Consider the following 25,859-nt stretch of genomic DNA (forward strand, 5'->3'; position numbering starts at 1 on the left):
ACATGCATTTTTGCAAAAACGCACTTATGGTCCTCTTTCTTTTTTTTTTTGGAGGTGGTAGGTATTGTTCCAGAGAGGACCAGAAAAATAGCAGAAAATTAAAATAATTATAATAATTATGCATAACTATGCAAAATATGCATTTTCTAAAAATGGCTAAAAACCACTTTACTGGGCATTTCAGATGCTTCTGAGCATTTGGGGGGGAGGGAGTTGGAGTGGGGGGGGGTTTAGGGGCAGGGGGAAGGCGGTTAGCTGGCAGGATGAAGAGGATGGCGATCTAGACGGGTGGAGAACCAAACCGCTACATTGTAGCGGGGCTCTTCTAGTAATATAATAAAGCGTAGGCCCTGAAATAGAAAGCACAGCACCGACGAAGCCCATGATATCCTGAAAGTCTTTTTATATCACGTTTGCCATTCTTCGTGACATACTTTGCACTGTATATACACACATATATGTGTTACTTTCAATGAGTAAGCAACACAAAGTCCAGTTGTTTGTTTGTGCAAGCTTGTGTAAACTGACACTGCTCCTGCGAGGTCGGTGTAAATCCACTTACCGTGTGGTCAAAAGCAAAGGGAACCAGAAGAGAAAGGTATTGCAATTTTTTTCTTTATTACAATTTCCGTCTCTTATTTTCAATCGGGTGAAGAAAAATACCTTTTTTTTTTTTGTTCTGTATAATAAAATATGTTAACTTTATTCATTTTATGAAGAAAAACAATGACAACGAGAGAAGAAAAAACAAAACTGGGGGGACGAACACACATTCTTTTCTCTCTCTCCCTCTTTGTAAACCTGGAGAGCTGCGGCGCGGCGTGGGGGGAGCGGGCACAACCAGACTGAGGCCGTGAGGGAGCGGCGAGGAGTCCGGAGGCCGGAGGAGGGGCAGGTGAGGGGCGGGAAAGGAAGAGAGGAGACGGGAGACAAAGGTTTATGAGGGTTATGACAAAAAAAAGATAAGGCCAGAGACATACAAAAACAAAACAAAAACGAGCAAAAGCTGAACATGGATGCGGCGGTGATGTGGCAGGGGTGGGAGGATGTGGTGGTGGCGTCGGCTGGAGGGGGGGGTGGGTGGGTGGGGGCGGTGGTCCTGTTCCACCAGGTGGGGTTCAAAGATCGCTCTCTCCATAGAGCGCGGTAGAAAAGGACATGTAGTCAAGGGCTCCGGGCACGCCGTCCGGGCCGGTGTAAGGCGCCATGCGGGCGATGCAGTACTCCGCCTGGTCCGGGGGCAGCTCCCGACGCAGCTCATCCGCTAGGATGTAGTTCTGGTGGAGACAAGACATACGAGACATTGAACCAAGAATGTTTCTCAATCTTTCTTCCGTCGGTCTCTCCCTAACACTCCCATGCCAACTCACACACCCACATCCGGCGTCCCACCCGCAGACACGGCCAATTGTGCCTGTAGGGATGCCCGACCAAGCCGGAAGTGGTAACACGGGGATTCGACCCGGCGATCCCCGTGTTACGCCTGTAAATACTGCAACGCCTCGGTGGTAGTCATGGTGCGCCTGTAACCAGACGTGTCGGCAATAATCGAACATCAAGTCTAGACTATTTCTCTGCACTGGAGGGCGCTAGAGTGTTTCTAGGACAGAGCGGTGAACTGTTTGACGGCTCATGGTCGTTTGAGGCGGAGCTTACCGTAACCTTTTTAGTGCAATTGATCTGAAACTCATTTTAAAGCAAATATATGCAGTTTTGGGGGCATTCAGGTAGCGGCAGGTCTGTATCTTCCCCCCCCCCCACAAAGTTATTAAACTTTGAAAATCCAAAACCGTCAAAATGACGGCCTTGGTGGTTCTGAGGAACCCGCTGGCTAATGTGATCCGATCTGTCCCCTTTTCACATCTGCGATAAGCTCTGCTTTTAGTAAGCGCCCTCCTAACAAATGTCCCTCGCCCCATTCGAACACACGGACACTAGGGTCATCGTGGCGTTGTTGCGTAGTTTTGGTGGTTGTAAGCGCAGTGTCCTAAATTCAGTCAAGGGCATGAAAACAGTTGGAGGACCGTGAATTGGGATAACTTTCAACATATTGTGACCATTTGGGATTCCGCTTGAGTGCGTTGCTTGGTTGAGCAACGTACAAGGTCTCTCCATGAGTCACTTCCTGCTATTAGTTATTCCTCCTCGGGGAACATCGTGCGAGGGTTTGTTTGCCCTTCTACCGAAATAAATGTAAGACGAGTGTCTAAAAAAATACAATCTCAGTTTTACAGAGCAGGACTTTCTCTGATGTGGAATTCGGTTTGATATTTTGTACCCTGTTCAGACCCATTTTCCCCAAAATTCCTTTTACCCCTGGCCTACGCCGCCGAGGAGCAGCTACGTATTCTCCATAATGATTCCAGGCACCAGTTTCTTCCGAGTCAAACTCCTCGTTATGTGGAAAATGTGGGAAGATGGCGGCGCGAATTCCTGTTTGCGACGGCCTCGCCCAGTACTGGTGTGGGGACTACCAAGTACTGGTGTAGCCCATGCAGTTCAGCTAGCCTTGACTGTGTTTCAGTGTTGCTGTGTGGAGTGTGGGGAGGTGGGTCGAAGGTGTCTGGCTGGGGGAGACGGCGCTGGATCGGCTGGGAGCGCTTGGTCCGCCGCGTCCTGTGGGCCCAGGGACCACGGCCCTGACCGGAGCTGCGCCCGAAGAGGAAACGCCGAGGGCGGTCTGACAGGACGCGGAAGCGGGGCGGGCTAGCGGTTAGCTTAGCCTGCCCCGCTTCCGCGTCCTGTGGGCCCAGGGACCACGGCCCTGACCGGAGCTGCGCCCGAAGAGGAAACGCCGAGGGCGGTCTGACAGGACGCGGAAGCGGGGCGGGCTAGCGGTTAGCTTAGCCTGCCCCGCTTCCGCGCAGACCGGCAGTTCCGACAGTCGTCCTGGCAGGCGTTCCTTCTCCTGGGATTTTCGTTGTTGTTGAGTTTAGACATACTATGTGTCAGTGTGGGTACGTGTGTTCTTGTGGTTTTTGGATGCGCGTTGTTGTCTTTGTGTTGCGCTGCTGTGTGCCGGGGGAAATGATGTTTCATTTCATTTCATGTGCGTAAGTGCACGAAATGAAACGCCGGAGTGTTCCTGATTTTCTTTCTGATTCTGGAACTGCTTCTGCAGCTCTAGCAGACCCCACTCCTGGCTGACCGCCACCCCTGTCTGGCACAGCCCCGTCTAGTCTGCGGTTGTGTTACCGGCGTTGCAACACTTTACCTTGTCCCCTGCCAGCACTTTGAAGGAAGCCATGACTTGGTCGGCGGTGTCGGTGTCGGCCGTCTCGCGGGACATGAAGTCGATGAAGGCCTGGAAGGTCACCAGGCCCAGCCGGTTGGGGTCCACAATGCTCATGATGCGGGAGAATTCAGCTTCACCCTGAAGGCAACAGAGATGGTCTTTGAAATCCGGTCAGCACACAGACGGTCACAATAACCATGCACAAAACACACACACACACACACTGAACTTTAAGGTGCAAGCAACAAACCAGTTCTACTCCCCATGTTCTACACCTATAGCACCACCCAATGATTTTGATTTGTCAGGAAATTATCTTTTATTTTATTTTATTTATTCTTTTGGATTTCCCCCCCCTTCTTCTCCCCATTTGTATCCGCCCACATACCCCACTCTTCCCGGTCGCTGCTCCACCCCCTCTGCCGATCCGGGGAGGGCTGCAGACTACCGCGTCTCCTCCCATACACGTGGGGTCACCACGCGCTTCTTTTCACCCGACAGTGAGGAGTTTCACCGGGGGGGACGTAGCGCGTGGGAGGATCACGCTATTCCCCCCAGTCCCCCCCCGAACAGGCGCCCCCGACCGACCAGAGGAGGCGCTAGTGCAGCGACCAGGACACAACCAGCTGTCCACCCACAGACACAGCCTATTGTGTCGGTAGGGACGCCCGACCACGCCGGAGGTGGTAACACGGGGATTCAAACTGGCGAGCCCCGTGGTGGTAGGCAACGGAATAGACCGCCGTGCCACCCGGACCCCCCAGCTTGTTTCTACTTTAAAACCTCCACGTTGCTGAGTCTTAATACTGAACATCCCCACCCACACAAATTCCTTAGTTTGTCGTCAATAAGCTGATCGATTGATCCGTGCTGCAGGTGATACAGTGACTGCTGTGCCAATCATGATTTTTTCTTTTTTTTTGGTCATCAAATAACAAAACGTCCCCTTCCATCTCGGGCGGGTCCTGCACTCACACACACACTCATGTTAAATGTACTTAGAGATAAGACGTGGGCGGTGGCGGGCACAGTGTTCGTGGCTTTACCAGGTTGTACCCCATGGAGATAAGGCAGGTTTTGAAGTCTTCCGCATCCATCATCCCTGTTCTCTTCTACAAGGTCGGCGAGGCACAAGTGAAAGAAAAGGGGGGGGGGGGGAGGAGGCAGGAGGGGCGGAGGAGGAACATCACAGTTGGAAGGGCGAGGAGCAGAAGTGGAATTCGGGAGGAGGGCCGCAGCGGTCCGTGGCACGACGCGGCCACCGGGGGGGCGTTCGCAAAGGGCGAAGAACATTTTGACAAGGGAGGTAGGAGCACGAGCGAGGGAGCGGGATAGGGTGGAGATACGAGGTGAGACGGGGTGGAAGAGAAAACACACAAGGGGAAAAAAAAGAAGAAAAGAAAAGAGAACAGTTAAACCCTTCTCACCACAGAGGCGTGCGGCTGTGGCTAAATACCTGTGCGTCGTTGGCGATATCGAAGCCCAGGCTGATCAGGCAGGCCTTGAACTCCTCGGCGCCCAGAGTGCCGGAGTGGTCCTGGGTTGTGTGGCGGCGCCAGTGGCAGGCAGGGCGGGGGGGGGGGGCATCGGGGTGGAGGGGGTGGGGTGGGGGTGGGGGAGGGGGTGGGGGTGGGTGGTTTGGACGGGGCCACAGGCCATGCAGCACACGCACGCACACACGTGTGTGTGGGGGGGGAGGGGTGGGTAAAAAGGGATGTGGGATGTACCATACCATGCAAAGGGCAGGGGGTGGGTGGGTGGGTGGGGGGGGTTGAGGTGTTGGGTGGGTGGGTGGGGGCGGGGAGGAGGACAGGGTGGGGGTTGGGGGTCATGCACGGGAGACAGAGAACAACAGAGAACACAGTGCATATACATTAGGATCTGGCAGGTGACCACACGGTGGCAGCACTGCTGCCATGCTGTGCAGGGCATTCAAAGGCGTTAATGTGCAGTGTTGCAGGCAAACTACAGGGCCGTGTGGCGAGGGGGTGGTTATTCGTATCACGGGTCACGGATGGCACTGGACTTGATCAATATGCTTAACAAATACACACTCTGCATGTACAAGCTGACTTCCCCCCCCCCTGTTTGTGTTGCACAAGTCAAAGAGAAAACCGACACGACTCCTCGTCCACGTGTGATGGCGAGCCTTCGGTCGCACAGACGATGGACCACTTCCAGCTACGTCTGATAAGCTGTCCTTCCTGTTAGCCTTTTTTGTTATTTGCCCCCCCCCTTTTCCCCGAATTGCACCCGGCCAATTACCCCACTCTTCCTTCCGAGCCGTCCGGGTCTCCGCTCCACCTCCTCTGCCGATCCGGGGAGGGCTGTAGACTACAACACGCCTCCTCCGATACATGTGGAGTCGCCGGCCGCTTCTTTTCACCTGACAGTGAGGAGTTTCTCCAGGGGGGACGTAGCACGTGGGAGGATCACGCTACTCCCCCCCCCCCAGTTCCCCCTCCCCCCGAACAGGCGCCCCCGACCGACTAGGGGAGGCGCTAGTGCAGCGACCCGGACATATACCCACATCCGGCTTCTCACTCGCAGACACGGACGCCCGACCAAGCCGGCGGTAACACGGGGATCAAACCGGTGATCCCCGTGTTGGTAGGCAACAGAATAGGCCACTCAGAGGCCCTATTTATGTGTTTCTAAGGAATCTTGTAACAGTTGTTGTGAAACTTCCTGTGCGAAGAAAGCTGACCATTGTTATTTTCAGTCTTGCGTAACCTTCTGATACAACTACATGTTTTTACCGACCAACAAGTCTTGGTGTTAAATTCGTGACCGCTGATTTTCTCCGCTGAACATAATTCATCGTCCCACGCTCTGAACTTATTCCGCAGCCTTCTTTTGCACACAAGAGAACCCGCCATTTTCCCCTTTCGTTTTCCTGGCGACAAATGTCAGGAAAGAAAAAGCCCGGAGGCCCCAGGGGCATTTCAGCCTCATTAAATGTGGAGTAAAGGTGCTAAATTCAGCTTCACGGCTCTCCTGTGGCCTCCCATCATCCACTGCTGCTATTGATTAACAATAGGGAAGCGGTGGAAGAATGCATGAGGTAATGGCAGATTTCTCCAGTTTGCTTGGCGGGAGACAAGGTTGCGGGGATGGGGCGGGGGGGGCGCAGAAAGGAGCTAAATAAAAACTCATCCATAATTGGTGCTGTTCCTGACACGCTGAGCCCCAGTGTAAACAGCGGGCTGCAGAGGCGCGGGGTAGGGAGGCAGCAGGGGGCTGATGGGACGCAAGCAGCCATGAGAAAGACTCTGATCCCGGAGTGGAAGCCATCCATGGAAAGATATTTTGTTGCTATGTGTTGTACACTAACACTGGGGGTATGATATAACGTAGCCCGCAGCCCTTTTCCATCAACGCCCCATGCGTCCTTCTCTGTGCCTTTTATGAAGAAAGTCCTGTACAACAGCCTTTAGAGGTACTTTATTAATCCCCATAGGGAAATTCCTCTCTGCATCTAACCCGTCCTAGCTGTGTAGCTAGCAGCAGCGGGCAGCCGCCGTGCGGCACCCGGGGACCAACTCCAGGGGCCTCGTGTATCAGTCAAATTATGGGCAAATTTGTTCCTACACACCCATGGGAGGTTTTAGCCCTGGAGTTCGTCTGAGAGACCAGTGTAGAACCTGGGTAACCCCTGAATTTAGACACCGACCGGCTAACAGTGGTGTCTCTGCAGGCCTGGGTGATTGCAAGAGGTAGACGATAGATGCTAGGTGGAAGGAATTACAAATAACCATCATGCTTTGCCACTGCCTGTCAGACAATCTTGAGGGCTAAAAAAATCCATGGGTGTGTAAGAGCAAACTTGCCCACAGTAACGACTGGTACACGAGGCCCTTTCCCACTGCCTCGGTCAGGGGGCACCGCAGGAGTATTAACCCTGACGTGCATGTTTCGTTTTGATGGCGGGGGAAACCGGAGCACCCGCAGAAAACCCACCGCAGACACGGGGAGAACATGCAAACTCCACACAGAGGACGACCCCCGAGGTGGGACTACCCCGGGGTTCGAACCCAGGACCTTCTTGCGGCGCCGTGCCGCCCTTTTGTATGTACCTTGCATAAGTACTTGTTTTATCTACATTTATATATACTCACACATGCATATATATATAATTTAAACCATGCACCGAATTGATTTCCTCACACATATGACTTTCTTGGTGAGTCAAGGGGATTTCAGATTTTCACGGGGCAGGATTCTACAAAGCGTCCTGACAGAATCAGAGTCGCTGTACTGTAAGTACCTCGTCAACCAAGCGGTAAGATCACTCCACAGCATGATGCATTAGTCACACCGCACATCCGATGTTTTCTAGTTAAAACGACTGTTACAAGGTTGTTGTTAGCCACTCTATGGTCTGCACGACGGGACGGAAGTGCTATGCAACCGTGAAGAATGAATTCTCACCTCAACCTCTCTGCTTTGTCCATGTGGCCTAAATGTGCAGAAAATACACTGATGTAACTGCGTTCTTCGCATGCCAAACAGACTCAGTTTACTGTCAGGGAACTTACACTCCTGTTCTCTTCCTTATTCAGGTCTAGCATTACGTACTGGCAACAAACAGTATCTGTGCTGCACTGGTCCACCCGCATCACCTCTGCTGCCTATCTGCAGCGGGACTCGGTGCTACTGACCCTGTCAAAGTGATTGAAGGAAGCCCGGAACTCGTTCATCTGTTCTTGGCTGATGCCCTTGGCGTCTCGCGTCAGGATCTGGTTCTCGATCTCGTTGATGGTTCGGGCGATGGTGGTGAGGAGCTGCTCCCAGCCAACACGGATGTGCTGCGCGGGGCGAGAGGAGGGAAGGGGAGAGAAAGGTCAAGGTGGGTTAATGGGAAATCAGACGCTACCTGTCAGAACACGATCCCCGGCTCCTGGTCCGGGTTCTGGTCGTCACTCGGTTAGACAACCGCAGTGCCCTTGTCGCTGGTCTCCCGGCGAATGCGGTCTAACCAATGCAAAGAATAAACTGCAATGCTTCAGCCAGAAAGATGTGTACACCCCTTACGCTGGTTCCCTGTTAACAGCCTCGCTTCTTGGCTTTCCAGGCAACAACATGTAGTATACATGCACACATATCTATAAGTTACTGTTCCTCGGTAGAGAGGAAGTTATCCGTGCTCGGGATTTCTCATCTCGTCCTGTTTAATGTTTGGCTCGTGCTGGTGTTGGAGGCCGTGGCGTCCCCGGCCAGGCTGATCCTGGACGTCACTACTCGTGTGCAATTCAGTTTGTAAGCGGGGACAAGTGAAGGTCACGCCATCTTATCTGCAAAAAGCACTTAGTATCCGCCGCACGAGAAGTAAAGGCGGAACGAAACTATTTTGAACGCTGCAGAAATCTCAGAGACGTGCTTCTCGGTCAGTCAGCGGCTCTCGCGTTTTGAGCAGAAGTGTGTTTGAGCTCACCTCCATGGTGTAGTTGGTGTGCTTGTTGTCGAAGATGAGGGCTTCCTGGATGAGCTGGTGGTCTCCTTCCAGCTGGTCGATCTTCGGCTTGTAGTTCACGATGCTCTTCTCGTACTGGCGCAGGTTCGTCAGCTGGTCCTCCAGGGTGCCGTGCATCTCGATGGAGATGCGGCCGATCTCCTGAGGAGCAGAGAAGGAGAGACGCTCTCGCATCAGACCGGCCGCTGGAGGCACCGTACGTGCCAGGCAACTGTCCAGTCAGAGCTGGGCAACATACAGACACAACATCAAGATCACGACACAACACTACATACCGTCTGGGGTTCTGGTTGGCAAAACATCTTTGATTTTGAGATCCTTTGTTGATCCCCGTGGGGACACCACACTCTTAACTCATGCTAGCTGTGTGGCTAGGAGCAGTGGGCAGCCGCCGTGCAGCACCCGGGGACCAACTCCAGTTTGTCTTGCCATGCCTTGCTCAGGGGCACAGACAGGAGTATTAAACCCTAACGTGCATGTCTTTTTGTTGGTGGGGGAAACCGGAGCACCCGGAGAAACCCCACCTGCAGACACAGCCAATTGTGCCTGTAGGGACGCCCGACTAAGCCGGAGGTAACACAGGGATTCGAACCGCCGATCCCCATTTTGGTAGGCAACGGAATAGACTGCCACACCACCCAGACGCCATTTTTGTGAATTTATTCCTAATCAGCCTGTACTGACACTTCAACTAAATGGACCGAAGCGGAACGCGCAAACAGAACAGCGTGTCCACATTATAAATACAAGATGAACAAAAACAGAAGACACAACAACTGTTAAACATCGAGTCTGTACGATGATCTGGACTCACTGGGGCCCGACTGAGAAGGCTGCACAGCTGGAAAAGGCCACGTGGGTACATGCACATTTTGTGTCAAACCGACCAACTTCGTAAGAAGATGGTGTGGTCCTGAATGGTAGGTAACTGTGCCGTCCCTCTCCTGGACTCACCTCCATCTTGGTTTGGATCCAGGGCCCGATGACGTTGGCCTGGTTAGCGAACTGCCTGCGCAGGCGCTCGTTGTTCTGTTGCCGGGCGTGCTCCTCGATCAAGGCCTGGTCACGCTGCGGCACCAGCTGCCTGACCTGAGCACGGGGACCGTGGGAAGGCGGAAAGTGTTAAAGCCAATTAATGTGATCCTAACGAGGCAGGAAGGACGGGGCTCGCGCAGGGCAGAGACACTGTGGAGACAGAACTCAACAAAAACTTCACTCCTCGTGTCCTCCCAACCTCCTGCAGTATTGAAGAACCATCTTTTCAACAAAAATATACACACGCACACACACTATCATACATGTATATTTCACGTAGGAATCCAGACTTATTCTACAGACACCCTGCTATGTAGATGGCGGCTGTTTGCCCCCCCCCCCCCGTCGATCTTATTACCTTGTCCCATTTGGCATTGATCTCCTGAGGGTTGATGGTGGTGTAAGGGTTGCTGCCGGCCATGTTGACATGGTAGGTCTGGACGATCTTGGCAATTTCGTTGTGGATTCCCAAAATGGCCTGGCGTTCCTTGTCCGCCTCTGGGAGCGTCGCTTTGAACTGCTCGTGGGCCGTGCTTAATCCCTGTGACAAGCAAAATAGGAACGTATACAATTACCATGCAAGCCACGACGGTCATGAAGACGTTTTACGATCAGGCGTGGCGGGGAGTAGGCCCTTTGCTTCTGGAAAAGAGGCTCGGTGCAGCTTAATACAGCCAAACATACCGTCAGCTGTCTCCCAGACTCCTGCTTCATTCACCTTCATGAGGAGGAGGAGGAAGACAAACACTCGTCACTTTGTCTTTATTTGTCACAAGCATTCTCCCGCATTACTGATAACTTATAGATCATGTTTGTCTTTTGCATGTGTACTGCATTCTTGCTGGACATGTGCTCCCTGGCCAAGTGTCAGCGTCATGTCATTTTTAGACTGCAAGCCACTCATGGACCTGGAGAGGGACCCCCTCACATTGACTTCCAGCGTGGGAAGATGGCGGAGCGAATTCATGTTTGCAGCGGCCTCACCCAGTACCGTCCATGCAGTGTCTTTGTCCACATCTAAGTTTGTGTCTTCATTTGATGGCTGGGAGAGCTGGCGTTGGATCGGCTGGGAGAGCTTGGTCTGCTGCATCCTGTGGGCCCGGGACCACGGCCCTGACTGGAGCTGCACCCTAAGAGGAAACACCGAGGGCGGTCTGGCGGCAGCCTCGCCTAGCCTTGACTGTGTTTCTAGACTCGTCATGTGGAGTGTGAGGAGGTGTGTCGAAGGTGTTGGGCTGGGAGAGCTGGCGCTGGATCGGCTTGGAGAGCTTGGTCTGCTGCACCCTGTGGGCCCAGGGACCACGGCCCTGACCAGAGCTGTGCCCGAAGAGGAAACACCGAGGGTGGTCTGACAGGACGTGGAAGCGGGGCAAGCTAAGCTAACTGCTAGCCCATGCAGACCAACAGTTCTGATAACACTGAGGGTAGTCTGGTGGTGGCCTCACCTAGCCTAGACAGTGTTTTTAGTGTCATCATGTGGAGTGCGGGGAAATGTGCCGAAGGTGTCTGGCTGGGGGAGCTGGTGCCGGATTGGCTTGGAGAGCTTGGTCTGCTACATCCTGTGGGCCCAGGGACCACGGCCCTGACTGGAGCTGCACCCGAAGAGGAAACACCGAGGGCGATCTGACAGGACGTGGAAGCGGGGCAAGCTAAGCTAACTGCTAGCCCATGCAGACCAACAGTTCTGATAACACCGAGGGTAGTCTGGTGGTGGCCTCACCTAGCCTAGACAGTGTTTTTAGTGTCATCATGTGGAGTGCGGGGAGATGTGCCTGAGGTGTCTGGCTGGGGGAGCTGGCACTGGATCGGCTTGGAGAGCCTGGTCTGCTGCATCCTGTGGGACCAGGGACCACGGCCCTGACTGGAGCTGCACCCGAAGAGGAAACACCGAGGGCGGTCTGACAGGACGTGGAAGCGGGGCAGGCTAAGCTAACCGCTAGTCCATGCACACCGGCAGTTCCGACAGTCATCCTGGCTGACGTTCGCTCTCCTGGACAGTGATTTTTTAGTTTAGTTTAGATATATGTGTTAGTTTAGATATATGTGTTAGTTTGGATATGTGTGTTCTTGCAGTTTTTGGATGTGTTGTTGTCTTTGTGTTGCACCGTTGTGGGCTGGGGGAAACCACGTTTCATTTAATGTCGTGTATGCAAGTGTTTCTGATTCAGCTGCCTGTCCGTGCCTCCGTGTGATTTACCTGGATCTCTTCGATGGTGTGGACTATGAAGGTGTCCTGCAGGTCCTCCATCGCACCCTCCATCCAGTTGTTGAACGGAGCTGCTCTTTTGGCAAACTCAAGGTAAAGCTGGTCAATGGTCTCCAGCAGCTTCTCGGTTCTCTGTTAGACCCAAAAGAACCCAGCGGAACAGAAAGATCAAACATTTGGTTCATGCCTGTTCGGTGTGTGACAGAACACTTCGACCAATGTGTATGTCAATGTATAGTCTTGCTCGACCCGAAACCAGTCTACAAGCTATGACATCATGAGAGGTGCAGCCGGCTCGGCGGCGGCGGCACGCGGGGTGGGAGCTTATCCAGCTGAGCTAGCGGGACGCCTCACCTGCAAAGCCTCGCTGCGTTTCTGGGTCAGGCCTCCGAGGGCGTCCCACTGGTCACAGATTCTCTGGCAGCGAGCGTTCACGCTGGGAGAGTCATAGTAGTCCAGCTCACTGAAACACACACACACACACACACACAAGGCAGGAAGCTTGATCAATGCCTGTGCTGCCAGGGCTGCTCTGAACTACATTTCCCTCGGTGTTCATTTGGTTGCCTTTGAACGACTCCCATCAGTGACCAGACTGGATGTCATTTGACTCCCAGTCTGGTCACTCTTATGGTTCTGTCACCCCCACCCCCCCCTTTCTTTTCTCCCCAATTGTATCCAGCCAATTACCCCACTCTTCCGAGCCGTCCCGGTCTCTGCTCCACCCGCTCTGCCGAGCCGGGGAGGGCTGCAGACTACCACATGCCTCCTCCCATACATGTGGAGTCGCCACCCGACAGTGAGGAGTTTCACCAGGGGGACGTAGCGCGTGGGAGGATCACGCTATCCCCCCCCGACCAACTAGGGGAGGCGCTAGTGCAGCGCCCAGGACGCATACCCCACAGCTTCCCACCCACAGACACGGCCAATTGTGTGTGTAGGGACGCCCAACCAAGCCGGAGGTAACAGGGGGATTCGAACCGCCGATCCCCGCGTCGGTAGGCACGAGAGCGATGGAGACGGACGGACACCGGAAATGAGGGGAGTGAACAATCAATACGTTTACCGGCATTGATCCAGCATCCTACATGTGACCCGCTGTACTGACGGGCAGCGAAATAGGGCGTTTCCGCTGCGTTATCGATACATGTGGAGACAGCCGCCCTCGTAAGCCGTCCTACGCTCGTCCATTGAATTTCCACACAGAAACAGGTGGCGTTATCTTAACAGTACCCCCACTCCGGTAGTTTAACCATCGCTCATCTGCCAAAGGTCTGCTGAGTGCACTGGCACCGCCCGGCTTCGACTGCACAGATCCACTCTCACGCCACGCCAGTCAGTCAGTGATTTGCTGTTTGAGCGCCGATGATCCATCACCCTGCAGAAGGGGCACCCGGCCGCTAGCTGATGAGAAGCTGTCTCCACACCTTCAGACCACAAAAGATTTGTGCAGCTGACCCAGAACCCATCGGCTGCAGACTGCGGTATGTAGATGTGTTTACAGCCGTGCACCCCGAGACAGAGACCCGGACAGTTTCCACAGCCAATGCACTATCCGAACTGCTCATCCCACTCTCGGGGTCACGGGGATGCTGGAGCCTATCCCAGCAGCCACTGGGCGGGCGGCAGGCGTGGAGACACCCTGGACAGGCCGCCAGGAAGTACTTGTGCACAGAGAGACAAGTGCAGAGCAATACAACCGCTTGGTAGACCACACGACCTTCGTGGATGCAACAGCACAGATTCACATTGTCAACACAGATGCGCCCGTTCACATAAGCGGCGGCGGCGGCGGGACGTACTTTAACTCCTGCGCGATGGCTGCTATCTGCTCCACGCGGTCCTGGTGCGCAGCCAGGTCGCTCTCGAAGGCCTCGTGTTTTTTCAGCAGGGCCTTGATCTCCGACAGGGAGGCCGTCTCGTAGTCCCGATGCTGCAGCATGTCCTCCTTACCTGTAGGGGGAGACAGAGGGAGTGCACTGCTAAAGCGGGCGATCGACTTTACGTTCTATCCACTCGTTTATTCGCCCTACACGTCACGAGGTTCGAGTCACCGAGATGAATGCCCGTTTTTTGGGCGAAGAACTGGCAGCACCAAGAGCAACGCTGGTTTCTAACCGGAAACCTACAACGATGCGTAGTGTGACAATACTTCAACACCTCTACGATACTGTCATTGTCTGGCATCAAACATTCCAGCCATTATCCAAGCCGCTTATCCTGCTCTCAGGGTCGCGGGGATGCTGGAGCCTATCCCTGTAGTCATTGGGCGGCAGGCGGGGAGACACCCTGGACAGGCCGCCAGGCCATCACAGGGCCACCACACACACACCCATTCATTCCTAGGGACAATTTAGTACGGCCGGTCCACCTGACCTACATGTCTTTGGACTGTGGGAGGAAACCGGAGCAGCCGGAGGAAACCCACCCAGACACGGGGAGAACATGCAAACTCCACACAGACCACGACCCGGGACGACCCCCAAGGTTGGACTACCCCGGGACTCGAACCCAGGACCTTCCTGCTGTGAGGCGACCATGCTAACCACTGCACTACCGTGCTGCCGGCATCCTACATTATTGTTTACAAACAATTAAGCAATAAAAGGTCGGTACAACTTCGTTTCAACTAGTGCTGAAAGGAGCAGTATGTTAATTGATCATTTTAACTGATCAGTTGATCAACAGAAAATGAATTGATCACATCTTTGGCAATCAATTCCTTGTTTGAACCATTTAACAAGTGAAAATACTAGATATTTGGTGGCTGCGGCTTCGTAAACGCTAAGCGTTGCTTGCCTTCTTGTGATTTATGTGATTATGAAATGAATACTCGAAGCTTTTGTTCCGGCTGTTGGTCAGATCAAGTAAAGAGCAAGAAGATATCACTCTGGATTCTGGAAATGTAAGACGGGCATTCTTCAGTATTTCTGACTTTTACCAGACTAAATGATTAATTGGACAATAATTGATAGATTACTCAATTAAGAAGAAAATAATAATTGGTTACAGCCCTAGTTTCAACACGACAATACTCATACCGAGCGGAATATCGATGGTGTGTAACATCCATTGTGCTTGGACTTCCCTGTTGACTTGACCGCCTTATGTGGGACGAGAGGTCGAGGAACGGACTACTGACGACAGCGAAACCAGTCTCTCTTCCTCTGAGTAGAAGATCTGGTGAACTTTTAGCTTCCCTGAACCAAAAATATAAATAAATTAATACCTTCAGTCCACGCTTCGTGGATGGCGGCTTTCTGCCGAAACTTCTCGGCAAGATGATCGAGTCTCTCCAACCTGCGGATCTCGTTGAGCAGCCATTCCTCATAGCCCTTCTCTGCCCCCTCGAGACCCCCCCACGCATTGGAGATGTCCTGCAAGAGGAAAAACTGAGTTCAGCATCAGGCTGCAGTTTTGCTTTGGCGCTCAGTAAGTTCGGACATACTTGGAACATGACTTGAGTTTCCGATGATCAAAATAAGGTACGCGTTAGGGCGCCTCCATAGCCGAATGGTTAGAGTGCATCCCACGTGGCCACAGGGTCGTGACTGTCACTGGTTCGAATCCCTTTCCCTATTTCTAATCTGCCTCCACTATCACTTTCTAACAAAGGTATAAAAATACCATATATATATATATATATATATATATATATATGGAACTTAAGGCCATGTAGCGCCGCATTATGTAATAACGCCGCATTATGTAATAATGTAATAAATTTTCACACCATTACGTAATAACGCCACGTTTTTTTCAAATCAAGACATAAATGTTGGTGGTTTATTGCATAACGCACCAAATTATTACATTTTCTTCATAAAAAAGTGTAACATCCGCATTTTGTAATAACCGGTGCAATATGTAACAACTTATTACAAAATGCGGATGTTACACTTTCTTATGAAGAAAATGTAATAATTTGGTGCATTAGGCAATAAACCACCAAAATGTATGTCTTGATTTGAAAAAAACGTGGCGTTATTACGTAATGATGTGAAAATTTATTACATTATTACATAATGTGGCGTTATTACATAATGCGGCGCTACAGGCCATAAACACAACTGTCCAAAATAACTAAAAAAAAATGTAACCGATACCTATGACAGAGCATTTAAACGTAAAATTTTGTACATTTTGATGTAACATTTTGCCAAATCATTATGCGGATTGACAAGACCGCCATCAGTGCCGTGCCCTCACAGGCCACCGATGGAAACTGTCAAATCTGCTGAGGCGACCCCTGGGAAACAGGGCACAAGCTGAAAGAAGAAGATGAACAAGAAGAAGAACGAGAACAAGAAGAAGAAGATGGAGAACAAGAACAAGAAGAAGAAGTAGAACAAGAACAAGAAGATGGAGAACAAGAACAAGAACAAGAAGAAGAAGATGGAGAACAAGAACAAGAACAAGAAGAAGAAGTAGAACAAGAACAAGAACAAGAAGATGGAGAACAAGAACAAGAACAAGAAGAAGAAGTAGAACAAGAACAAGAACAAGAAGAAGAAGATGGAGAACAAGAACAAGAACAAGAAGTAGAACAAGAACAAGAACAAGAACAAGAACAAGAAGAAGAAGATGGAGAACAAGAACAAGAACAAGAAGAACAAGAAGACCGAGAAGAAGAAGAAGAAGATGAAGAACAAGAAGACCTATGACAGAGCATTTATGCATTTCAGAATATGGACAGATCTGAATATCTAAGCTGTCCTGCTAAGTAAGGAATAAGGGAGTGACAGGTACAGAGAACCTGCAGGCAGGGGAACAAATAGATGCACAGAACATGATTTGCACATGGGCACTGCGTCCTACAAACAAGGTAAACAACACAAATGGCTTCCAATTTGTATGTGAAGTAAATAATGTAACAAGTAATAGTACTAATGAGCAATAATAGCAAATACATTTCCACATTTAAATGAAAATATTTTACAAGTAATATCTTTACATTGTATTCACAGATTGGAATTTGCGTTTTTGAACAACGAATCACATGTGAGCATTCTGCTCTGCATCATCAGTTGCTATGCCGTTGCCCCGGTGGGAAGAAGGAACACAAACACTGGCGACACAGTGTGAAAGGAGTGGGTAAATCCACCTGTGAACATCCCCCCCCTGACCTACCGAGACCATCTTGCCCTCGGAGGGCATGAAGGCGGGCCTGTTGCTGAGCCTCAGTTTGGTCTGCAGGGTGTTGAAGTTGATCTCCAGCTGGCACTTCTCCTGCACCTTGGGCGGCTTGTGGAGGCGCCGGTAGTCCCGGAAGTCCTCCAGCTTCTGCTGCATGGCCTGCATGGTATTCTCTGGGATGCGGTTCTCCAGCCAGGGGATGGTGCGACGGATCCACTCCAGCAGCTGGGAGGTGACGGGAGGTGGTGGTGGTGGTGTGTGTGTGTTGAAGGGGTAGAGAAAGGGATTTGCATTGTGGAGAGAAGGTCAAAGAGAATGAGGGAAAGGGTGAAACGGCCAGGATCCAGGTGAACGGGGATGAGAGAGGGCCAGGAGGGAGGGGAAAGGGACTCGGGAGATGGAGGGGAGAGGGGCAGATGGGTCAGGGGTGGGGGTTTGGTTGTGAGGAGTCGTGTGACAAGGGGAAGAAAGCAGAATAAGAGAATTAGTTCGCTAACTGGCTTGATAACACTGATACTGGTCCGATACGTGATATCAAATATTTGCTCAGTGTACTATGTATAGATTGTAAGGTAGTTGCGTTATTCTAGTGTATTTTAACTCGTGCACCATGTACATCTGCATTGTCTTGTCTCATTACTGCCGGTTCGAAACCCACACTCGCTCTGAGAACGTTGTATGTGTACAACGAATTGTGCTGATGCTACAAATATCTGACACTACAAGGCAGCGCTGTGTTCTCATCGCTAGCTAGGGCCGTCGTGTAAGCAGTCCCCTGACTCATAGGAGCACATTAACCCTCGGGGGAGGGGGGGGGGAGGGGGGGTGAGGAGGGGGAGTCGGGATGAGCGAGGGGGAGAAACAGTGCAGGGGAACACATTAGGGGGGAACAGAGGGGTGTGCTCACATCAGAGGCCAGTTTCTCGTAGTCCTCCATCAGCTGCTCGTTCTCCTGGTTCACGGCCAGCACCTTGCAGATCCTGTTGGCCGCCGTCTCCGCCTGCGAGGGGTAGGGTGAAGGGAGAGACAGCATGAGATCCCGCCTTGGCCCGGAGAGCCCTCGGCGGACGCGGTGGCGGGACACTAGCCGAGTTTAGCCGTCGCGGAAAGTCATCTACGCTGCATGCTGTGCCCGCTTCCCGGAAGCCGCCGAGCTGCACTCGTCAAATACCGGGAGTTGGAAGGAAGCCCTTGAGGACGTTACGACAAACTAAGTGGTTTATGTTCACTTCGGCTGGACCGTAGGAAGTCCTACCGCTCCGCGTCCGGGCTTGTGTCTAGTAGAGGCGCTGCAGGAGTGGGGCAGCGCTGCAGGAGTGGACTATCTAAGACCGCTTCGCGGGGCGTCCATGCTGCACAGACCTGTGTGTTGCACTGTGAATGTCATTTAAACGTCTTCATACTTATAGTCCAAGGTCGCGTCCCAGCGGGGGGAGCGACTGTAGGAGCCCAGAGGGGCGGGGTCTTTAATAAGGACATGTCAGGCACATACACTGCTCCGCCCCCTCTGCCGACCCGGGGAGGTGCTGCAGACTACCACATGCCTCCTCCCATACATGTGGAGTCACCAGCCGCTGCTTTTCACCTGACAGTGAGGAGTTTCACCGGGGGGGGGGGCGTAGCGCGTGGGAGGCTCACGCTATCCCCCCCCCTCCCCCTGAACAGGCACCCCCGACCGACCAGAGGAGGCGCTAGTGCAGCACCCAGGACACATACCCACATCCGGCTTCCCGCCCGCAGACACGGCCAATTGTGTCTGCAGGGACGCCCGACCAAGCCGGAGGCAACACGGGGATTCGAACCGGCGATCCCCGTGTTGGCAGGCAACGGAATAGACCGCCACGCTACCCGGGCGCCCCGTGTGTGGGGGTTTGCCCCTCTGGCAGCTTTCTCTATGGAGCACTATCGTTTTATGGGCCCGCTCATAAACCAGTTTACCTCCCCACCGTTCCCATCAGCAACACACATCTCGCCGGGTCGGAGAATAAAGGGTCCCCCCCCCCCCCCCCCTCCGTGACACGACGCCTCGCTCACGTCCTCTCCCCATCACGCGTGAAGGAGGCCGAGTTTCCACGACAACGAGTCTTTTTTTTCCAGTTTAACCCCTTCGGCTCAAGGTAAAAACAAACACGGCGAGAAGTCACGCAGGACAAAAGCAGAGGGCGTGTAGAGGAAAGATGCTGGCAGCCACACAGGAAGCTGGAGAAGGCATGCGCCAAAGCCTGGGCGGCCACACGGCGGACCCGTGCACCAGGAGCCCGCCAGCGTCCGCAACCAAAACAGGTTAAAGAGGCCTTCGGACCGGTATCTTAGAGAGGAAGCGAAAGAGGCTCAGGTGTGAGGGTGAAACTGAAGGCAAAGGAAACCCAGTTTATTCAAATCAGCCCAAACTGCGCCGCCATCGATTTGCCTTGCGTATATATAAAAGATGCAAATCCCACAGCGGCGTCGGCTGAGGTGGAGCACGGGAGGCCGACGTGGCCACGGCGAAGGGCGGATTCACATTCAAACGGTCTGCTCCTCCTCGTCCCATCACCCGCAGACAGACGTCCCACAGAGAACTGGCTCTGCACTCTCCTTTGTTAGGAGATCGGGGCGGTAGGGGGGTGGTGGGGGGGTGGAGGTGGTGGGAGGAGGTGTGTGTGTGTGTGGGGGGGGGGGGGGTAATTTGGGGGGATGTGCTCCGGGGGCCTGAGGAGCAGCAGCAGCAGCAGGCGAGCTGCCCTTAAAAGGACAGCGGGGATTGGCAGGCCACGCTTCCATGAGCAAACGCGAATGCCTGCATGCTGGGCCTGTTTACTGGAAGCCCCCGATGACAGCCGGGCTTTCAGAGGGCCGCGCTCCGCCTCAGCGATGGAGCGGGAAGGGGCGGGTGGAGGTGGGGGGGGGGGGGGACGCAACCAGCTGTTAGAACAATAACCTATGACTGAGGGGTGCAGCTATGTCGGCCTTTGAAGACCAAGCTGGACCGTTCACGGTAAAAGTTAAAAGCGGGGACGGTGCGACCGTGTGGCCGGCGGCGGCGGCGAGGCCGATGCCGTTTATTGGGATCTGCGTGTCGGAGGTTTACAAGCCGAGGTGTTACGTGAGAGCGAAACAACTCCCCCCCCCCCCCACCACCACCACCACCACCACCTCCGTCTGCCTACAGTACCCACCATGCCAGCACAGGTTTTACAGGCTCCGACTCCCCAGGAGGTCAACAACTCCATTAAGGAGTGGGTCCTAATAGAGATTTTAAGAACGGGGGTGGGGGGGGTGGGGGGGCTGTTAAAATCTTTATTAGGACATCCTGTGTTTTAAGACAAGTCCATCTATTACGCTCCGCAGAGGTCTTCAGAGGACTGTGGCAGGTTTTTGGCACAATCTAACTTGCTGACGATGTAAGAGCTTTGCTGTTCCTGTCCAAAGAGAAGGGGAGGCGGGGGAGGGGGGGGCGGTGCTGGATGAAGGCCCTGTATTTCTCACTGGGTGGAGAGCGAGCACCAACACCGTCGGCGGGGGTTAAGAGTTTAACTCCCACTGGGGATATTCATGTCCAAAACTCACACCCTGATTATGTGGTCATGCGGCTTCCAGTGAGCTGTCCGCCGAATGTTAGGTTTGTTATGATGACAGGACAGTAATGTGGATGTGTTGGGTCACAGGTCGTGTGATAAGATAAGCTCGGAGGTCTCCCTACGACTTGTAGGATCAATTATCTCGGGCTGTTTGTTATTCTAGTCACCCCGGCGGGACTCCGGCTGCCTGTCATCGGGTGACGGAGGGTCACGGGAGGGGTTAGAGCCAGAGCAAGATGGCTTCTTCTATATAGACTGGGGAAACTGGTTTTATGTATCGCTTCAGCTGTTACTTTTATAGCAGAGAGCAGGATTCCACATGTATTGGGATTACCAAAGGATGTCTTTGTTTTTGTTTTGGGGGGGGGGGCTCTTAAGGTATGACATGTAGGTCAGGCGAATCGGCCATACTAAACTGTCCCTAGGTGCGAATGTCGGTCCTGTGATGGCCTGGCAGCCTGTCCAGGGTGTCTCCCCGCCTGCCGCCCAATGACCGCCGGGATAGGCTCCAGCATCCCCGCCACCCTGGGAGTAGGATACGCGGTTTGGGTAATGGATGGATGGTTCTTAAGGTATCCATGATAGCAAGGATTGGGATTTTTGCAGCATCAAAAGCTATCTTGAGTACCTAAATTCGAGGTTCACGAAGGACGGCAGTTTGTGTTGGCGGCGTTAATATGAGGAACGACACTGAATACTACCCATCACATTGTGAAAACTGTTCTAACAAGACTAACTCGTGAAGGGCTTGTGTAGCGCAGCGCGGCAGATGGTGCCATTAGCATGCCTCTACACCGCCGACACATTCAGCCTTTGAATGTTAATAAGTCGCTTCATTATCAGGATTCTGCCTGATGTTTCCTCAGATGATAATGTCTGGTCAAACCAGTGTTGTATCTAAAATGGTACCCGTCCCAAACACCCTTGTAGGATCGGGCTGTGGTTCGGTGGCATCGCTGCCAGGTAGTATGAGGGAGAATTAATAGCGGACCATCAAACCAACACAGAATTTGGCTGGTTAGTCTGTCAGTGTAACTTAGCAGAATTCTTTCAAACATTGTGAGAATATCGTCTTCGACTTAAGAAAAAAAAGCTGGTTAAACAGGAGAAGCAGCTGGTGAATCCTGGAGACCACCAGCTGATGTGGTGACCGGGTAAAAGTTTGTGTTGCTTCTTGCCCTGTGCGCAGGACTTGAGCATGGCTGGGGGTGGGCTCACCTTCTGTTTGCCTGAGAACGCGTGGTAGTAACACGACACATAAGTCATGACCGCCTTCTCATCTGGCCTCAAGGTGCTAATGATATCTGCCCAGGGAAAACAGGAAGGGGAGAGGGACAGAAAAAGAGAGAGAGAGAGAGAGAGAGAGAGAAATGTGCAGAGTAAAAGTGTGCAGGGACAAAAGGAACCAGCAGGGGGCATAATCACCAGAGGTGGTAAAGCACTGGGCACAAGTCTTCTCCAGCCTACTTTGCGGGTACAGTGCCTGTTCAGCTTTTAGGGTTTGTACATTAGTGTTTCACTTTTAGGGATAATCCACATGAAGTTCAGTGAGAGGGAGGTGAGGTTGCTCTGCCCGATTCACTTCAACATCTGAAAATGATACTGTCGGCAGCTGGGGGTTCATGGAGTTCATGGTAGCATGCATGACCCTCTTTGATAACCAAGAACTCAAGGCTCTGACTACCTTTATTAAAGCTGGGTAGGCTTTTTTTTGCGGCGTAGGTTGTTTGCATGTGACGTCACAAACTACAGATGGCGGGCAGGAAGTGATACATAGTGTAACCGGTTATTTTGTTGCCCGGTGCGGGATTCGATACGGGGTGTACTGCACCACAAGGTGACGTCACTAACCGCTCGGCTAAAGGGTCAGACCCGTTAGCTAACGGGTCTTATTAATAGTTTACAGTCGTCACCCTCCCCGGAAGCGCGCCCTCGCGCTTCGATATTCCCGCGCTCCGAAGAGACTTCTGAGGATCTGCACACTTCCGGATCCCACCGCTGCCACCAGTGTAACCGGTTATTTTCTTGCCCGGTGCGGGATTCGATTCGGGGTGTACTGCACCACAAGGTGACGTCACTAACCGCTCGGCTAAAGGGTCAGACCCGTTAGCTAGGGGCTAACGTGGCTTATTAGTAGTTTACATTAGGAAGCACTACTTTCGAAATGCCTGTCTGGCGCCACTAACTGAGAAACCACCAGGAGTTTTTATTGAGTACCAAAACTTGTTTGTTCATGAGGGAGAAAAATGCGAGAAATTGACTGAAAACGCCGGAATAAACGGCTCGCGAACCGTCGCCTGCGGTCGGGAGGGGCGGAGTCGGATAACGCGCGTGTGTGCAGCGACCACTTCGTCAAAACAAAATCCCTCTTCATCACATAAGAGCGTGTCCAACATGTCTTACTTCCTGTTTACACCCTTCTCTCATAATACCGTCTAGACCAGTGTTTCTCAACCGGGGGTCCACGGGCCCCTAGTGGTCCGTGGTGTAATTGCAAGGGGTCCGTGAAAATAAAATATCTTTAAAAAAAAAGATCCTATGACGTTTATAGAAATAGGATTATTTTACTCAAATGTGACTGAGACCTTTATCTACCTAAACTATAAAGGGTAACAGGACTTTTTTCTCTAATTACATCTGTTTCACAAGTGTAATTTATTGTATTTTAATGAGAGATCTCGCTCCCGTTTGCATTGTTAAAAGTTACTGCATAAAAATTCTGTTGTTACATATATCTGAAAGTTACTGAATACATATTCTGTTTAGTTACATATATCTGAAAGTTACTGAATACATATTCTGTGTTGTTACATATATCTGAAAGTTACTGAATACATATTCTGTGTTGTTACATATATCTGAAAGTTACTGCATAAGAATTCTGTTTTGTTACATATATCTGAAAGTTACTGAATACATATTCTGTTTTGTTACATATATCTGAAAGTTACTGAATACATATTCTGTGTCGTTACATATATCTGAAAGTTACTGGATACATATTCTGTGTTGTTACATATATCTGAAAGTTACTGCGTAAGAATTCTGTTTTGTTAACTATATCTAAGTTACAACTGAAAGCTCTTATTTTTGCCCAAAGAGTGAATAAATGCTAGAATGCAATTTAAAATGCAGTTTCTACTGTTTCTACCAAATCGCAACCCCCCTCCCCCAAGATCAGGTGGAGGGGTCCTCAGGGTAGATCAAAAATACGCAGGGGGTCCAGGACCCCAAAAAGGTTGAGAACCACTGCTCTAGACCATTTTGGTTTGAGTTGCCGAATTTTGGGGATACGGGCCGGCCGCAGAGACGTCTCCCTTCTTCCAGTTACAATGGAACTGAATGGTACTTGGCTTGTGTTGCTCAAAGCGCCAAAAAAAACACATTTGAAAAACTCAACAGCAATGTGTCGCTCCAGAGATCATGACCCGGCTACTCAAGATAAGCCGCAGACCGTGTTGCGAGCAGTTTCGACTGTTTTCTTAGCCCGAACTACGCCTACGCAAAACTGCTCACATGATTATGTACCACCGCTGCAACACAGTCCAACAACGTCCAGCCAAACTCTCAAGTCTTGCCACGAAAAACAGTGCATGTCCACTCGTCCCAATTACAAACAGAGACATTTGCTTAAATACAGCTGTGCTGAAATTTCCCCCTTTGCTCCGGGCCCTTCGGATGAGACCTTATATAACCACGGCCCTGCGGCGCTCTCCGCCTCACCCCGTCACCTGTCAAGGAGGAGGCAGAGAGCGTCCCGACACTTGACTACATCCTGTTTTGCACTACCCCCCGATCTCCAGCTGAAGAGGTTGCTCACATGGGAGGTGTCAAGCTAAAACACTAACACTCACCATCTAATTGAGACACTTGGAGTGGGACGTGACCGTCCGTCCCCTCAGATAAACAAGGCAGAGCAGACTGTGCGTAACCGTTCAAATCGCAACGACAGCTTTCTTCCCCCCACGCGACGACACAGCGCCAGCTTCTGTGTCATCCGTTCTGTGCTCCCACCGTCTACGCGGCAGCTCTCACGGCTGGCTCGCTCCCACCACGCCGAACTTCATGTGTGATTTGACTCCCTCGATGAAGAGAGAGAGACTTCCCCGCACCTCCCGCTCATCCCCGTCTCTGTTCTGAGTGATCAGATGATCAGAGACGGAGCGAGAGCGAGAGAGAGAGAGAGAGAGGGAGAGCGAGGTAAAACAGGGAGCGATTGCAACAGAGCAGACTGGAGACGAGACTTGCAGCCACTGCCTTGAAGAACAGAGCGTTGCTGTCCCATTTATGCAATTGGTGTCGTGAACCATGCGGAAAGGGAAGGAGAGTGACCCCTGGGAGGGCGGGCTGTGCACTGCAGAGAGAGAGAGAAGGGCACCGTTAGGAGGAAGAGAGGGAGAGGGAGAGAGAGAGGGAGATCGAGAGGGAGAGAGAGAGAGAGAGAGACGAGCAGAGACCCAAAGGGGCAAAGGGGAACGAGGAAGAGGCGGAGAGGTGAGGGGAGCTGAGGCATTGCATCCTGGGATACCTTCTGGGCGCCTGAGAAGGCGTGGTAGAAGCTAGACACGTAGGTCATGATAGCCTTCTCGTCCGGGCGGGCGGTGCCCACGATGTCTGCGGGACAGAGGGGAGGGGGTGAGGGGGAGATGAGGGAGGAAGGGGGGGGGGGGGAGGGATTGGAGGCCTGTGTTAAACAGAGCACACATCGACCAAGAGACAGGAAGTACAACAGGGGTTTAAGTGCGTCACATAAACAACATCTGGGGGGGGGCGGGGGGGGACACGCCGCCCCATCCTCCTGATGTGCTTACTGATGAGGGTTTGATGGACTGATTTCTGTCTCTGTTTGACAAACACAGACACACACACACGCAGAAATGTACAGAAACACACTAAGGGACACTCACAGACGGGTGGACGATGGGACACATTTGCTCATTTGTGGTTACAACTTTTAAACAGGACGGAGAAAACAGTTAGTAACACACCTTCACGACAGTACTGCACACTCCTTCAACAACAGTCCATGTGTGTGTGCGTGTGCGTGTGCGTGTTAAAAAGTGAAACACAGTAAAATGACTCTGCTTGCATCATTGGTGCGGTCACGTCCGCCCCCGCTCACCTTCAGCATCCAGCATCTTGGGATGTCCAGGTACTTCTCTGCCACGTCGAAGGCTGTGTTCAGGTTGGTCATGGGGTCGTCCTGTCAGCGGC

The 25,859-nt window shown here is 52.2% G+C and overlaps 1 protein-coding gene across 1 annotated transcript in view; it reads right to left on the bottom strand.

Moving 5' to 3' along the window:
• Window positions 1-579: 579 nt before the first annotated feature.
• actn1 (actinin, alpha 1) overlaps window positions 580-25,859 on the bottom strand; it is a 75,652-nt gene continuing 50,372 nt past the window's right edge. Inside the window, 17 exon segments of the mRNA XM_056295456.1 lie at window positions 580-1,277; window positions 3,215-3,373; window positions 4,282-4,347; window positions 4,692-4,772; window positions 7,897-8,043; window positions 8,670-8,849; window positions 9,663-9,797; window positions 10,102-10,284; window positions 11,941-12,081; window positions 12,304-12,412; window positions 13,752-13,902; window positions 15,179-15,326; window positions 17,080-17,310; window positions 17,993-18,085; window positions 25,174-25,259; window positions 25,768-25,791; window positions 25,794-25,848. Of these exon segments, the coding sequence (XP_056151431.1) occupies window positions 1,119-1,277; window positions 3,215-3,373; window positions 4,282-4,347; window positions 4,692-4,772; window positions 7,897-8,043; window positions 8,670-8,849; window positions 9,663-9,797; window positions 10,102-10,284; window positions 11,941-12,081; window positions 12,304-12,412; window positions 13,752-13,902; window positions 15,179-15,326; window positions 17,080-17,310; window positions 17,993-18,085; window positions 25,174-25,259; window positions 25,768-25,791; window positions 25,794-25,848 (2,148 nt within the window). The 3' untranslated portion in view covers window positions 580-1,118.

The sequence above is a fragment of the Lampris incognitus genome, chromosome 16 (genome assembly GCF_029633865.1).
Source record: "Lampris incognitus isolate fLamInc1 chromosome 16, fLamInc1.hap2, whole genome shotgun sequence".
NCBI classification, from domain to species: Eukaryota; Metazoa; Chordata; class Actinopteri; order Lampriformes; family Lampridae; genus Lampris; species Lampris incognitus.